This window comes from Lepidochelys kempii, chromosome 26 (assembly GCF_965140285.1).
Source record: "Lepidochelys kempii isolate rLepKem1 chromosome 26, rLepKem1.hap1, whole genome shotgun sequence".
NCBI lineage: Eukaryota > Metazoa > Chordata > Testudines > Cheloniidae > Lepidochelys > Lepidochelys kempii.
Window position 1 is genome coordinate 12,755,464 of NC_136405.1, and position 15,457 is coordinate 12,770,920.

Sequence of the window (15,457 nt, forward strand, 5' to 3'; positions counted from 1 at the left end):
CAGCATGCATGTAGAATGGGTGTCACTCTTGCTTGGGGGGGATTGTTTTGTTTTACACAGCTTTGGAGGGGGAGCGTTTGTTTGGATAAGCATGCCATGTAGATGGAGAAGATTCAGTACTGTATATAAGAGGGGAACCACTTACAAGGGGGAGAGAAATGTCAGAAAGAGGATGCAAAAAGAAAAGGAGTACTTGTGGCACCTTAGAGACTAACCAATTTATTTGAGCATAAGCTTTCGTGAGCTACAGCTCACTTCATCGGATGCATACTGTGGAAACTGCAGAAGACATTATATACACAGAGACCATGAAACAATACCTCCTCCCACCCCACTCTCCTGCTGGTAATAGCTTATCTAAAGTGATCACTCTCCTTGCAATGTGTATGATGATCAAGTTGCGCCATTTCCAGCACAAATCCAGGTTTTCTCACCCTCCGCCCCCCCACACAAACTCACTCTCCTGCTTGTAATACTGAGTATAAGTAGTGTGAGCGTTGTAAGATCTACAATATATACGTTGACTCAAGGCTTGTCGACATGAGAAAGTTGCACCGCTATAACTTAAATCTCTTTTTAAACCAATATAAACCAGTGCAAAAGGCTGCGTGGGTATTTACTGTAGTATAGGGGTGGCTTATTTTGGCTTAGCTCAGGTCTATCAGGAACCATAGAATCATAGAATATCAAGGTTGGAAGGGACCCCAGAAGGTCATCTAGTCCAACCCACTGCTCAAAGCAGGACCAATTCCCAGTTAAATCATCCCAGCCAGGGCTTTGTCAAGCCTGACCTTAAAAACCTCTAAGGAAGGAGATTCTACCACCTCCCTAGGTAACGCATTGCAGTGTTTCACCACCCTCTTAGTGAAAAAGTTTTTCCTAATATCCAATCTAAACCTCCCCCACTGCAACTTGAGAGCATTACTCCTCGTTCTGTCATCTGCTACCATTGAGAACAGTCTAGAGCCATCCTCTTTGGAACCCCCTTTCAGGTAGTTGAAAGCAGCTATCAAATCCCCCCTCATTCTTCTCTTCTGTAGGCTAAACAATCCCAGCTCCCTCAGCCTCTCCTCATAACTCATGTATTCCAGTCCCCTAATCATTTTTGTTGCCCTTCGCTGGACTCTCTCCAATTTATCCACATCCTTCTTGAAGTGTGGGGCCCAAAACTGGACACAGTACTCCAGATGAGGCCTCACCAATGTCGAATAGAGGGGAACGATCACGTCCCTCGATCTGCTCGCTATGCCCCTACTTATACATCCCAAAATGCCATTGGCCTTCTTGGCACAAGGGCACACTGCTGACTCATATCCAGCTTCTCGTCCACTGTCACCCCTAGGTCCTTTTCCGCAGAACTGCTGCCTAGCCATTCGGTCCCTAGTCTGTAGCTGTGCATTGGGTTCTTCCGTCCTAAGTGCAGGACCCTGCACTTATCCTTATTGAACCTCATCAGATTCCTTTTGGCCCAATCCTCCAATTTGTCTGGGTCCTTCTGTATCCTATCCCTCCCCTCCAGCGTATCTACCACTCCTCCCAGTTTAGTATTAGTTTAACCGGTTAAACGAAACTGGGAAAAGGCCTCCCTTGTACCAAAATAGGTGTCCACACGGTCTTTGACACCAGTGTCATTCTATTGGTTTCAGTTCACATCTCAAATTATACTGGTGCAACCTTCTCGTGTCGATGAGTCCAGAGTGAGGTTTTTCTGGAGTTGTGTCTCTATCTCACATTCATTCTTTATTTTTATGAGTTATGGCCCTGGGCCAGACCCTCACTCAGTATAAATTGGTGTAGCTCCATTGGCTTCACTGAACCTGGGTCAATATTTTCAATGGAGTGACAATGATTCACACCAGCCAAGAATCTGGCCCTTTTTTCTGGTTTTTGGTCCTGTATATGGGCAGGCCATTATGTCCCAGAATGGGGATCTACTACAACCTGGGTAAAATTCTCAAAACCGTGTAATGTACGGGAGCTGTAGCTCACGAAAGCTCATGCTCAAATAAATGGGTTAGTCTCTAAGGTGCCAGAAGTCCTCCTTTTCTTTTTGCGAATACCGACTAACACGGCTGCTACTCTAAATCCCTTTGAGAATCTGGGCTGCGGTAGCCTACATCCCACTGAAAGAGGACTTAGGGCCGAAGGGTATTTCTATACTGCAGTCACAGGTGTGATAGCTTTAATTTAGCTATCTTGGGTCCCACCGCAGTGAAGCCACTTCGGTCGTGTATAGGCTCTGCTGAAGCTTTCGTTGCCGTGGCTTTGTGTATCCAGGGCCCAGACTAGGTAGATTAAATTTTTATCTGCCGTCACGCCTTCTGATTGCAATATAGACATGCTCCCAAAGACTGAGGGTAATGTTTTCAAAAAAGCACCTCTCTCTATGATTCTTACGTGACCACACCTTGAGTATTGTGGTCATTTCTGGGTATCTCAGGGCTCAAAGGATACTGATGATGAAAGGGAGGGAGTTCTAAAAGGAGGAAGAAGAAGAATCTGGAGCGGGGCAGTTTTTGGTAGAAAGATTAAAAGTAGACATGCTTAGCTTGGCGAAGTGACAATGAAGGGCCAGTCAAAACCTCCTGGAAACACTCAAAAGCTGTAAGCACCCAGGAGCAGGGAAGGATCATCTAAAGCAGTTGAATGAATGGCAAGAACATTTAGGCTGAGTATCAGAAGAGCGCCCTAATAGTGAGATTACTGGCTTGTGGAATAGTCTCCCAAGGGAAGGGGTGGGAATTTATAAACCCGACTGGACAAAACACTAGCAAATATGCTGAAGGCAGGATTTCTGCAGCATCAGGGGAAGAGGCTGGATGTTCAGAGAGGTGCTCACACTTAAGAGTGTACCTCATATGTGTGTGTGTTCTCCATTCATTCATTCTTTCCCCATCCCAGGGGATTTGTGTGCCTCAATACTTGGCCCATATTACTTAGCTTTTTGATCCCACCTTTCTGTAATGTAAAGGGCCAAATGTTTCCATATCTTTTTCACGTGTGCTGATCATTAGAGGCGGGAGGGAATTGATTTTAAAATTAATAGATTAGACCAGTCACATACACTATGAGCAAACAATCCAAATCTAGTAAAAGTACTGGGATTAAGCCCTCTGGGAATTTTCCCCACCATTTAATGTAGTTGTTCTGCCTAAGTTATGTATGTTGTGTCCTATGTACCTATTGCTGTAACTGCTCGGGGAAGAGAAAGGACATGTCTCTGTAAATTTTGACTCTCCTGCTGATGTCCCCCCTCAACATCACTTCCAAACTGCTGCATTTTCACTCCTGCTCTCCTCCCCCCGCCCCCACTAATTTACATAAGTTGTGGCACCTCTGGACGTGCCATGCGATAACGTACGAGTACGGCCTTGAAGTTGGCCCCAGGATCTCTCCCTTGGGAATCCCATAGTGGTATTACCTCTGAACAAAGGTGTTCCTCCGCCACAGGCATTTTTCAGCTGTTTGGAAGCGGACCCAAATAGCACGAGTGACTAGCATTCCAACACACCGGGCGCATGGCACGCTCTTCTGCCAGATTCCTAGCGAGAGTCTTGTGGCCTGCAATAACTGGTGTGTTCTGCTCTGTATAAAGTAGGCCCTTAAATGAGCAGATTGTTAAGGAATCTTAGGAACAGGGAAAGCCTCCTGGCCCAACACAACTGCCGTTACTTGGCAGATCCCACCTTCCTGCTTTTTCTACTATCTCCTGCAAATCCCCCAGAAATAGACAGTGGTCTAGGATTACCAGAGCTGGCCTGAAACTCAGTACGGGATTCATGGGGCGGGAGGACTGCTGATAATAACTGCCTTTTTCATCCCTCAGTATCTTTGCCTTCTAGGCAAGGCTGCATAGGAGTCTCTGCTCCCCCAACACTATGTGGCACCTACATTGGTAGATAGATGCTACTGCGGGGCTGCCGGGAATGACCACATTCCTTTGTTGCCTTGACTAGAGCTACTCAGTAAGTCAGAGTTTAAAGTCAGAAGGAATCACCAGATCATCTAGTCCAGTGATTCTCAATCTGTTTACCATTGTGGGACACAGACTACCTGTATGGCCCTGAGGATGTCACATGGGCTACAGCGGTGTGCTGATTGGGCCGCAGGTTGAGAATCACTGAAAGCCTGACTTCCTGTGTATCAAACACAACCCCACCCAGCACCCGCACACTAAACCTAACAACAGAAATGCTGATAGCATTGACTGGAAGTGGGCCTTCCAGTGACCAGTAGACTCTGGCCACTTTCTCATCAGAGGTCTGTATGAATGGCCCACATAAGGGGATAGAACTGGGGACCTCCAGAGCTTCATAGATTTCATTGATTCCAAGGCCAGAAAGGACCATTATGATTATCTAGTCTGACCTTCCTGTAGAACTTTCCCAAAATAATTCCTACAGCAGATCTTTTACTAAATCCAGTCTTGATTTAAAAATGGCCAGGGATGGAGAATCCTCCATGCCCCTTGGTAAATTGTCCCACTGGTTAATTACTCACACTGTTAAAAATGTATGCCTTATTTCCCGTGTGAATTTGTCTAGCTTCAACTTCCAGCCATTGGATCATGTTAGACCTTTCTCTTCTAGATTGAAGAGCCCATTATTAAATACTTGTTCCCTGTGTAGGTACTTTATGGACTATAATCAAGTTACCTGTAGTCGTCTTTTTGTTAAGCTAAAAAGACTGAGCTCCTTGCATGTATCACTAGAAGGCATGTTTTCTAATCCTTTTAATGATTCTTTTAAAAAAGAAAAGGAGTACTTGTGGCACCTTAGAGACTAACAAATTTATTTGAGCATAAGCTTTCGTGAGCTACAGCTCCGATGAATACGATGAAGTGAGCACATGGTATTTCCCTGATTATCTCCATTTTAGTTCTACTTTCCTAATTTTTAGCTTCTGGCCCTAGTTTAGAATCACTCACCTGGGAGAATTCTCAGTCAGTTTTATCAATTGCCCTTCATAACATTCAAGTTGTTAATGGGTCACCTTGAGGCTTCCTCTTTCCACATGGGCCCCTTCACGTTCCTTCCATTCATGAAAAAGTTCTGTACAATGTAATAGGGATGGAAACAATAGGGGTTATAGAAATGTAATAAGGCTCCCTAGAAATTACTCTGAAAAACCTATAGAATTTCATGATGAATGTGACCCTTTGTGTAGGTTTGCTAAACCGTCTCATAGAATTCTACATCAGGGAGAGATAATTATCTCTCAAATTCAGTACGGTGGTTGAGGTAATCTGTAGAAAGTTTCTCCTGTTCTATCACATTAAACCGGATGGTACCAAAACTACAGAAACACTCCCACTTTCTATTATTCCATGAGACCTTTTCGTAACTTAGAGCCTAGAGAACTGTTACCATCTTGGCTCTCTGTATGAGCGCTCCTCCGCTGCCCATTTTGAGCTGCGAATGCTAGCTCCCGGGTCTTTTCTACACCGGCAATTTCATGAACATCTCCCACCATGATTATTGCACCACTTCCCCTACACCAGTACCACTGGTGGGAAACCTAGCATAAACCAGCCATCAGCGGTTTTATCGCCAGGTTGTCTAGATCTGCTCTGAGCGGAGTTAGAAAAAACAGCCTTGTTTATGCTCCCACTGTTGCTACCACCAGTGGAATTTAGCTGGTGTTAGCACAGTAGGAGAAATAGTAATACCTAGCGCTTTTCATCAGTAGATATCAAAGCTCTTTACAGAGGAGGATAATATCATTATCCCCATTTCACAGATGGGGAAACTGAGGCAGAGTGGGGAAGTGACTTGCTGAATGGCAGAGCCAGGAATAGAACTGGACTAGATTGGAATTTGGTTGGACTAGATGACCTCTTGAGGTCCCTTCCAACCCTGATATTCTATGATTCTGATATTCTATGAACTCGAGTCTCCTAACTCCCAGTCCAGTGTTCTAACCACTCGATCACACTGCTTGCAAAAGCATCTGAGGCAGTTAAGTGCTTGACTACCTTAGTCACTTGAAAATTCTATCCATTTACAAAAATGCTTTAACATAGGCGAGGCCGGAGAATGCTAGTGTCTTGCAATCAAATGTATGCTTTGGTATGGGGAGAGGGAACGTGTGTTGTGATAGTCAAAGCTGAGTCCCAAAAACAACGTTATGGGCTTAATGCAAGGATCACGGAGTGAAATCCTATGGCCTGTGCTGTGTAGGAGGTAAGACGAGAGGGTCAGAATGGTCCCTCTGAAATGCCATTCAAAGGGGGAGCAGTTTTATTTCAGCTGGAATTTAACATGGCAAAAGTTCCCGCAGCAACCACGACGGAGACTCGTTGGGAGCACCTGTAGATAGACAGTATTCTTAGTGTCCGGTCTTAAGTTGTCATGTGATGTAGCTATGTTCTGTTAAACCGTTGTCATGTTTCACACCGTTCACTAGGGAGCGAACGATTCCTAGTTATGTTGTGTGGGGAAGTTTGTGAATCACTTTTGGGGTAATGATGCTATATTCGAGAACACGGTACTAGTATAAAAACTGATAGTTTTCTAACTCCCCGAACTTTTGTGTAAGGACAGCAGCCTGTAGATGCAGTTGGAATTCATCTGAATTGTTGTGGTGGTGGCTGCTTTTCAGAATGGGGAAGAAGTGGCTATTTTAATTGGGTATTATTAATCATGCATCTCATTATTGATCACTCAGTGCTTTCCATCTAAGCTTCAGTGGTTTGAGCATTGGCCTGCTAAATCCAAGGTTGTAAGTTCAGTCCTTGAGGGGACCATTTAGGGATCTGGGGCAAAAATTGAGGGTTGGTCCTGCTTTGAGCAGAGGGTTGGACTAGATGCCCTCCTGAGGTCCCTTCCAACTCTGATATTCTGTGATCCTTACCAAAAAGCAGGATTGTTCTCCCCATTTCACAGGTGAGGAAAGTGACTTGCTCAAGATCAGAGTGAGTTAATGGCGGAGACAGGACCTGAATGCAGGTTTCCAAGGTCCTCCTCCAGTGCCCTAAGCCCTGGATTACCCTGCCTCTCTCTAACGCTCTTATCTAGGGCCTTCTAGCTTCAAAATACCCACAGCAAGCTTGGGTGGGAGATGAGCACTACTCCCGTTTTACCGATGGAGATACTCAAATAATAGTTAGTTCATCCTCATTAGGAGTCTTAAAATCACAACTGGATACATTTCAAAAAGACTGCCAATATAGTCTCGTCTTTTCCCTGTACTCCCCTGCCTGTCCATCTCCTTATCTAGACTCTTGTATTACAATTAGAGCTTCAGCTCTTTGGCACAGGGGCCGTGTTTGTTCTGAGTTTGTACAGCACCTAACATAATGGTGTCCTGGTCCATGATGAGGACTCCTAGGCACTATGTTGATACAATTCATGGAATAGGACTCACTAGTGTTCTCTTACGCCGTGGGGATGGATAACCCCCATCCACTTCAGGAATCACTGCGTGAAATTCTCTGGGCTGGGTTGCATGGAAAGTCAGGCTATATTATCATCATCTGGCCGTAGAGACTAAAATGCTGTCTCTGTAAGTAAGAGACGCCATTAGAACTGAGGAGTTCATGGCTTGTAGCCCGATATTCAGACCACTAGTCCATGTCTCTCCTAGCCTGGCTAAAGTAACATTTATTCTTAACCTCACGCACCTCAACAGTGGGTTCGCATTGCGCGGGCTGTTGCCAGCTGCCTTGCATGCTGCCAAGAGATCTAAAAGCATGTGAACACAGAGATTTAAGAGAAAATCCATCGAGCTCGCTGAGCGATGGAGCAAGCAGTCAGGAGGGCAAGTGTGTGCTCTCCCCCGCCCCCCTCGCACGGCTACAGGGAAAGCATTAGAGTCACTCAGGCGGAACAATTCAAAGGAAATGAACCAGCGCTTTCAGTAATTAAAAATGTCCTGTGCTGCTGAAATTTCTGTCCGCATCCCTGGGTGACATGCCACAGCCACGGGCCTAAGCTTACTCTGACGCAGCCACTCCATCGCGGAGCTTGTCTCGACTGCTCTTTTCTCCTCTCGACACTTGGCGGGGAACAAGGTTAATTTGTTATGACAGGAGCATGAGGCTTTGCTCCTGAGGCTCGAGCCATAAAGAAAGCAAGAAAGGGAAACTCTGAGACAGAGAGAGAGAGCGCAAAACTCCAAGAAACTTTCTCTCTCTCTTTATCTCAGAGTTTCGCTTTCTTTCTGAGATCGAGAGACAGAAAATGTTGAGAAGGGGGGAAAAAAAGAAAATCCCAGAATAGATGAATAGAAAGAGAGCCCTGAAACCGATTTGAATTTGATGAAAGATGGGTGAACCTCCAGCAACTCACATGTCAGCAGGAAAAAAATATCGTTTCTAACACCAAAACCTTGGGCCGATTTGTACAGCTCTCACTCAGGCAAAACTCCCAATGACCTCAACAGAAGTCTTGTCTGAGCAACAACCTCATGTTTCGGCTCAGTATCCAGAGGAAAACACCGCATAGAAAAGAGGATGAAAACGTTTTCCCCTGTGTTCAAGACCAGGGTTTCTTGTTTCTTACAGGGCTGTATTGCTGGTAGAAGAAGCTGGTTTGACAGCTCTGGACATTGAAGCCCTATGTTTAACTGCAGCAGGCACAGCAGAAAGCAAGCTTCTCAACATCCCTCTGTGAGCTGGAGGTGGGAGGGTTCACTCTTCATGACCCATACGAGCCTTGGCTTCTCCACTGAAGCCACGACGTGACGTGACGGAATTGGGCAATTGTGCTGGTATTTCTTATGATATGGACACTTGTGCACTGGGGTTGGACTGCACCAAACTCATTTCACATAAGCCACCAAGCAGCAGACATCAGGTGGTGGTAACTATCAGTCACTCCCCAACCTGGACTGGATTCTAGCTGGTGACTTGGAAGTTAAATGCTCTGTATCCACTTATCAGTCCCCTGAGCCATCCACTGCTGCAAAGCCAGAATTTCTCACTGAAATGGTGGAACCTTCCTGATCCAGGACTCTGCCCCCTAGCACCTAAAGGAAACACAAAGAGCATCACCATGTGTGTACAATATCTCATCACGTTTCTTCCCCGGGGTCCAAAGAGTTAAGAAGCTCAGTCCATAAATACTTACCTGGGGATAGCTGAGGGCTCTTTAATCTAACAGGTAAAGGCAGAACAAGATCCAAGGGCTGGAAGCTGGAGCTAGATAAATTCAAGATAGAAATAAAGCACAGATTTTTAACAGTGTGGCAATTCACCATAGGAACAACTTCCCTGGGGAATGTGGTGGATTCTCCATCACTTGATGTCTTTAAACAAAATTGGATGTCCCTTTCTGAAAAGATACGCACTCTAGCTCAACCACAAGTACGGGCATGGTGTAGGAGATGAAATTCTCTGGCCTGTGTTTTGCAGGAGGTCAGACTCGATGAACATCATGGTCCCTTCTGGCCTTAAATTCAATTGGTGAAATGTTGGCCCTTCTGTAACCGATATCAAAATTCCCATTGACTTAAATGGGGCCAGGATTTCACCCTCTGAATCTAGCTGGTGGTTGTATCCACTGATTACCAAAATCGAGTGTGTGCCCTCCATTCATTTCATTTGCCAGTTGTTACATATTTCAAGCCTTCTTTGTTGAGGAAACTTGGCCTGAATTGCTTATTGTCTCGGCCTTCCCTGCTCCTCAATGGGCCTCTTGTTTCTGAATGAGTTGTTCCCTCAACCGGCTTATTGTCCTCAAAATGTCCTTTTCACTTCAGGATCTAAGTTACGCCCGTTGATTCCCCTCCTCCATCCTTACCCTCCGTTCTGTTTCTCCAAAGCTTTGTGGGTCAGGACTGACTAATCTTGCTGCTCCAAAAATGCTGAATCACTTTTGTTTGCCGTCAAAATTACCCCTTTTCCCTTTGCAGCGTCTTTCCTAAAAAACTAGAGCCCGGGAGCTGCTGTTCAGGCCGCCGAAATGAACTGCTACAGCTGCGCTTTGGGCAGCGAAGAACTCCGCTGCCATCACTCCAGCGCGAGATGCGCAGTGAGGTCTTTCCAAGTCCATTTTTCAGCATCCGCAAAATGGAAGAGAAATCAAAGATGGTTTCCCCAACAGTTGGCCAGGTTTGATTAAGTAGCTGATCTGACTCGCCACCCAAAACTCAAACCCGAGCCCACAAAACATTTTGGAGAAACAAATTCCATTTTCTTGCTTTGCTTCCTGGTTCTGGCTAGGGCTGAGTTTGAAAGGACCAAATTATCACAAGCAAAGCAACTCATAGAATCCTAGAATATCAGGGTTGGAAGGGACCTCAGAAGGTCATCTAGTCCAACCCCCTGCTCAAAGCAGGACCAATTCCCAGTTTTTGCCCCAGATCCCTAAATGGCCCCCTCAAGGATTGAACTTACAACCCAGGTTTAGCAGGCCAATGCTCAAACCACTGAGCTATCCCTCCCCCGCAAATACTCTTTTTGTATTTCTTGCCCACATAGATATATCTCACTTAATCAGTTCCTTGTCACTGGTGTTCTCTATCTGTGGCACGCACTGGTTTAGTCTCCTGAAGTCTGTCGTACTTTGGTCTTATTCTGGTTGCTGGGCTTGATGTGCAGTTGGTGGTCTGTGCTATACAGGAGGTGAGAGGTATGATCTGGTGGTCCCTTCTGACCTTGAACTCTGTGACTCTATGGCTAGAACCAGGACATATTCACTGGAAAGCTCATTTCTCACAAGGTTCCTAGAGCAATTTTGAAGCCGGATTGGGGTGGGAACCATCAACAGTTGCCCAGGGTTAAATGAACTCTTTTATCTCCTTGCTTTAGTGTCTCCAGCTGCTGAACGCCTTCGTTACATCCTGGGTGAAGACGATGACCCTCCAAACCCCACCCTGTTCACTGAGATGGACACACTGCAGCACGATGGGGAAGAAATGGAGTGGAAAGAATCTGCCAGGTAAGGAGAGGACACCTCAGTAGGTAGTGGTGTTATGTATGTAGGGTGGTAGGGCTTTGGAGCCCCAATCATGGATCACAATCATGTTCTGTACAAACACAGAACAAGATGGTGGTCCCTGCCCCAAACAGCTTCCAGTCTACGTCAGCACTGACCGAGTGCACCCAGCAGAGCGTTAGGAGACACTGCGGTGCTGGAGGTATCGTTGATGATCGAGTAGATGGCTTTTTTCCCCCCGAGTTAGTACTCAGCTGGTTGTCTCCTGCCTGGGGATCCCGGATAGGGTCCCAAAATATCCCACCATTGTTCCCACTCGTTCAGCTCCATGAGTGTCAATATTGATGAGTGCTTTAGGGCAGATGGCTCCAGGAAGTCTCTCACATTTTAAGCACCATTTCCCCTAAGCCAGCTCAGAGCAGGTATAGATGACACAATGGTAAGCCTTGTATACGTTAGCGCTCCCAATGATGGCAAATTGTAAGGGATGGGGGGAAATCAGCGTGTAGACAAGGCAATATGCAAACTATTGTCATGTTGCTGTGCGCTGTTGAGCAGGTATCACGTTCCACCCCAGAGGGGGTTGCATTTCTGTGCTGGATGAAGCGGTTCTGCTAAGTGCATAGTTAGTAAAGCACTGTGGGAGCCTGCGTGATTAAAGTAGCTATAGAAATGCAGTGAGTTGTTATAATCTCAAGTAAGATGATGCAAAAGAAAATTCACAAATTGCTTGCGACCATAGTGAAGTTACACATGGTGCTTTCACAGGAGATACCCAGTGGGTTCATGCCAGTGCTGATGCTGAGACTGAACACACTGATTAAATCTATTAACCATCCTCAAATTGCACCAGGGTGATTTGGTTTTGACCTTGATTAGGAAACGGCAAGTATGGGCCAGTTCATTGCTTGACCATGCAAAGTGGCACAAATCCTGAAAGAGGGGCAGTGTAAAACATGGTGGCTAGAAATATAGCTGTTTCTTGGAGCCCACTCCAGAGTTGAAAAACCCCAGCTGCATGTGGAATGGAGAAATACGATGGTTGGAAAGAACCTACTGTATATATTCTTGGGTAAAGGGCAATATGTGTATACATTAGTATTTCACTAGCACATAGGGGTCCCAGTCCGGGATAGAGCTCCATTGTGCTAGGCTTTGCATAGACCCAGAACAAAAAAGATGGAACCTGCTCCCAAAGAACTTACATTCTAAAGGTAAGAGACAACGTGTAGATACAATTTATAGATGTAGGAAGTGCAAGGTATTAATGCCAACCCTTGCCATTTTATCTTGAGTCTTGCAATATTTGGTGCGTTTCTTAAAGCCCCAGCACCTGGAGGCATGTGATTAGGTGAGAATCTCAACTATCTTTTTGAGTAAGTTTCTAGCCCTTCAGCTGGCAAGGGGCCTAATGTGGGTTGCTCCAATTGAAGACAAGTTGAAGGAGGCTTGGTTATGTTGGTGTGGGCATATCTTGCAGAGATAAGAGAGCTCTTGTAGTGATTGTGGGGGAGGGATAGCTTTGTGGTTTGAGCTTTGGCCTGCTAAGCCCAGGGTTGTGAGTTCAATCCTTGAGGGGGCCATTGAGGGATCTGGGGCAAAAATTGAGGATTGGCCCTGCTTTGAGCAGGGGATTGGACTAGATGACCTCCTGAGGTCCCTTCCAACTCTGATATTCTATGATTCTATGATTGTGGATGGAAGATGAAAAAGAGGGAGACCAAAGACTAGGTACATGGACCAAATATCAGCAGGTCTCAGAGGGACCAATCTTCATGACAGCCTCGTGTATGAGCATGAGTTTTGGAACAAAGTTATAAAAGTCACTGACTTCAAATAGGGAGGTGGCAAGAAAGAAGTTTCTAGCCCTCATGGTTGTGGAGAAAAATAGCACACACTCCAGGCTCCACCACCAGACAGCAAATAAAAAGACCCCAGTATTTATTAACGTATTACCCTGAGTCTGGGCAAGGCTGCAGTTACAAATAGAGCTGGGTGAATTTTTTTATTTACTTTTAATAGTTTATTCACCCCCTTTCCCCCTCCCCACTCCCCAATTTATCATTTCAGCAAGAAAAACAAAAAGGTGGTCATTTCAGGCTGACCTGAAAGGAACATTTTTTGGATTTTTCATTTTGACAACCAAACTGGAAATTCAGTTTTTTGCCCAGCTCTACTTCTGAGCAGTGCGATAAGCAGCAGTCGCAGCATGTGCTAGGCAGGTGGCTTCAGTTTCATTTCTCCAGCCTCTGCCTCTGTGCTTGGATCGTGAGTGGATTTAAGAAATGAAGTCGTTACTATTCCTGGTATCCTGTGAAATAAGAGTTCAGTAGAATGAAATGGCATGAGCATCGCGTGGAATTGGCATTGCATAACGTTGTATGGAACTGGCATAGCATAAGCATGGAACTGGTATGGAGCAGGCAGAGCATGGCAAAGAAAATTGGTGCAAAATGCTACCAGATCAGAGGGGTGGAATTTGACACCCTTTGTTTACAGCTTTTGGAAAAGATTCCACCACGTTTCAAGACCGTGGAAAAATCAAGCCCAATCTGTCTAATATTTCTGCATTCTCACTTTCCGTGGGCATCCAAAGAGTTAACGTGCCCTGCTGTTCCAGATCTTAAAAAAAAAAGAAAAGAAAAAACCCCAAACTTTTAATAAAAGTATTAGAGGAACCACAAATAGTGTTCGTTTTATGGAATTATGAGCTTAACCAAGTAAAAAAAATTCAAATCCATGTGGAATTTTCTCTTCCTAGCGTAAGTTTTGTAAGCATTATTAGGTTTTTTTTTGTTTGTTTTTTTTTCCCTAGCGAGCTTCGTTCTTTGAAAAAGGAGTCACTATTGCGCCAGGGATTTAGATGGCTTTTTGAGCTCAGCTGAGCCCTTTCTCTGTTGTAACACAAAGGGATTTGTGTATGTTCATGCCATTCTGAATGGGATCGATGGGGTGAGGTCAGGCAGTTAATAAGATAGATTTTTATTAATTCCGTCTTGCCCACGTGCACCAGGGGCATCCCACTTGTGCCGCAAAATGACCTTGTCTAATGTGCACTTAGGGCCAGCGCCAGGGGACGTGCTTGCTCTCTGACGCCCAGGGAGTTACGCGTGCAGCTACTGGGACAATGAGATGGGCACACACTGTCCTACTGACCCCATTTTTTCTGTACCAACTAGCGTGGTGCCTCTCTTGTATCGGCGTGCCATGCAGAGGTGGGTGGTCCAGAACCCCGGGGTTCAAATCCATGCTCTGCCCCAGACAGCCCATGTGACCTTGGGACTTAGGAGCCTAACCCCTATTGATTTAAATGGGAGTTAGCTGCCTAAACACCTTTAAGGATCAGGGCCTCTGTGCCGTAATTTGCCATCTGTAAAATGAAGATAATAGCACTTCCCTGCTTCCCAGGGATGTGGTGAGGATAAATATATTAAAGACTGTGACATTCACAGGTACTATGATATTGGGGATTCTATGATCTCCATCTACCTAAGATAGATAAAGGTTACTGGGTAATGGTCAGATCTACCCACCACCCTGAAAAAGTTCACCTTGCAGAAACCTGATGGCTACTAAAACCGATAGTTCCTTGCCATGATCACAGGGTTTTTTTGCCTGCAAAGACTTACTGGAGTCAAGGTGCAGAAGGAAATCACAGTTAGTTTGGTGGTTTGAGTGTTAAAGTTCTTGAACCACTGGGCAAGTGATTGTGTTCCCAGTTCTGGACAGGGAGTGGGGTCTAGTGGTTAGAGGAGGGGGGGGTCTGGGAATTGACTCCTGGTTTCTATTCCCAACTCCAGGAAGGGAGTATTCTCTAGGGGGTGGGGGGAGAGACTGGGAATCAAGACAGAGGATCTTGCCACTGACTTGCTGTGTGACCCTTAGGCAAGACACTCCCTTTTCCTTGCCTCAGCATCTGTAAGCTCAAGTAATATTAGATAACGTATTTTACCTCTGTTTGGCGCCATGTCCAGTTCTGCTGTCCACAATTCAAGAAGGATGTTGACAAACTGGAGAGGGTTCAGAGAAGAGCCACAAGAAAGAATAAAGGTTTCAAAAACCTGCCTTATAGTGATAACCTCAATAAATTGAGCTTCTTGAGTCTAAGGGATGACTTGATCACAGTTTATGGGCTTGCCTCCCCGGTGCCTTAGTCCATACTACAGGGGTGTAGATTCTAAAGCCCACCAGCGTGTTGCATGCTAACTGGTGATGTGGACTCGGCTGGCATGCACGAAAAGTTCCCTAATGCATGGTAACATAGTTCTGTTTGAAACATGGGTCAGCACACAGCATGCAGGTGCCCCTCTATTGCGGACAATGGCACCATTAAACAAGCCCTACAAGTACCTACATGAGGAACAAATATTTGGCAGTGGGCTCTTCAATCTAGCGGACAAAGATATAACATCATCCAATGGTTTGGAAGCTGAAGCTAGACAAACTTAGAAAATACGGTCTAAAATTTCAATAGTGAGGGTATAGAATCATAGAATATCAGGGTTGGAAGAGACCTCAGGAGGTCATCTAGTCCAACCCCCTGCTCAAAGCAGGACCAATCCCCAATTAAATCATCCCAG

General features: G+C 45.5%; 1 protein-coding gene across 10 annotated transcripts in view; it reads left to right on the forward strand.

Moving 5' to 3' along the window:
* The window catches only part of SLC4A5 (solute carrier family 4 member 5), a 126,911-nt gene that overhangs the window by 23,727 nt on the left and 87,727 nt on the right, over positions 1-15,457 (forward strand). For all 10 annotated transcript variants that reach the window (XM_073325096.2, XM_073325097.2, XM_073325092.2 and 7 more), the window contains exon 5: positions 10,751-10,880. In XM_073325096.2, the coding sequence (XP_073181197.1) occupies positions 10,751-10,880 (130 nt within the window). The remainder of the gene's footprint in view (positions 1-10,750; positions 10,881-15,457) is intronic.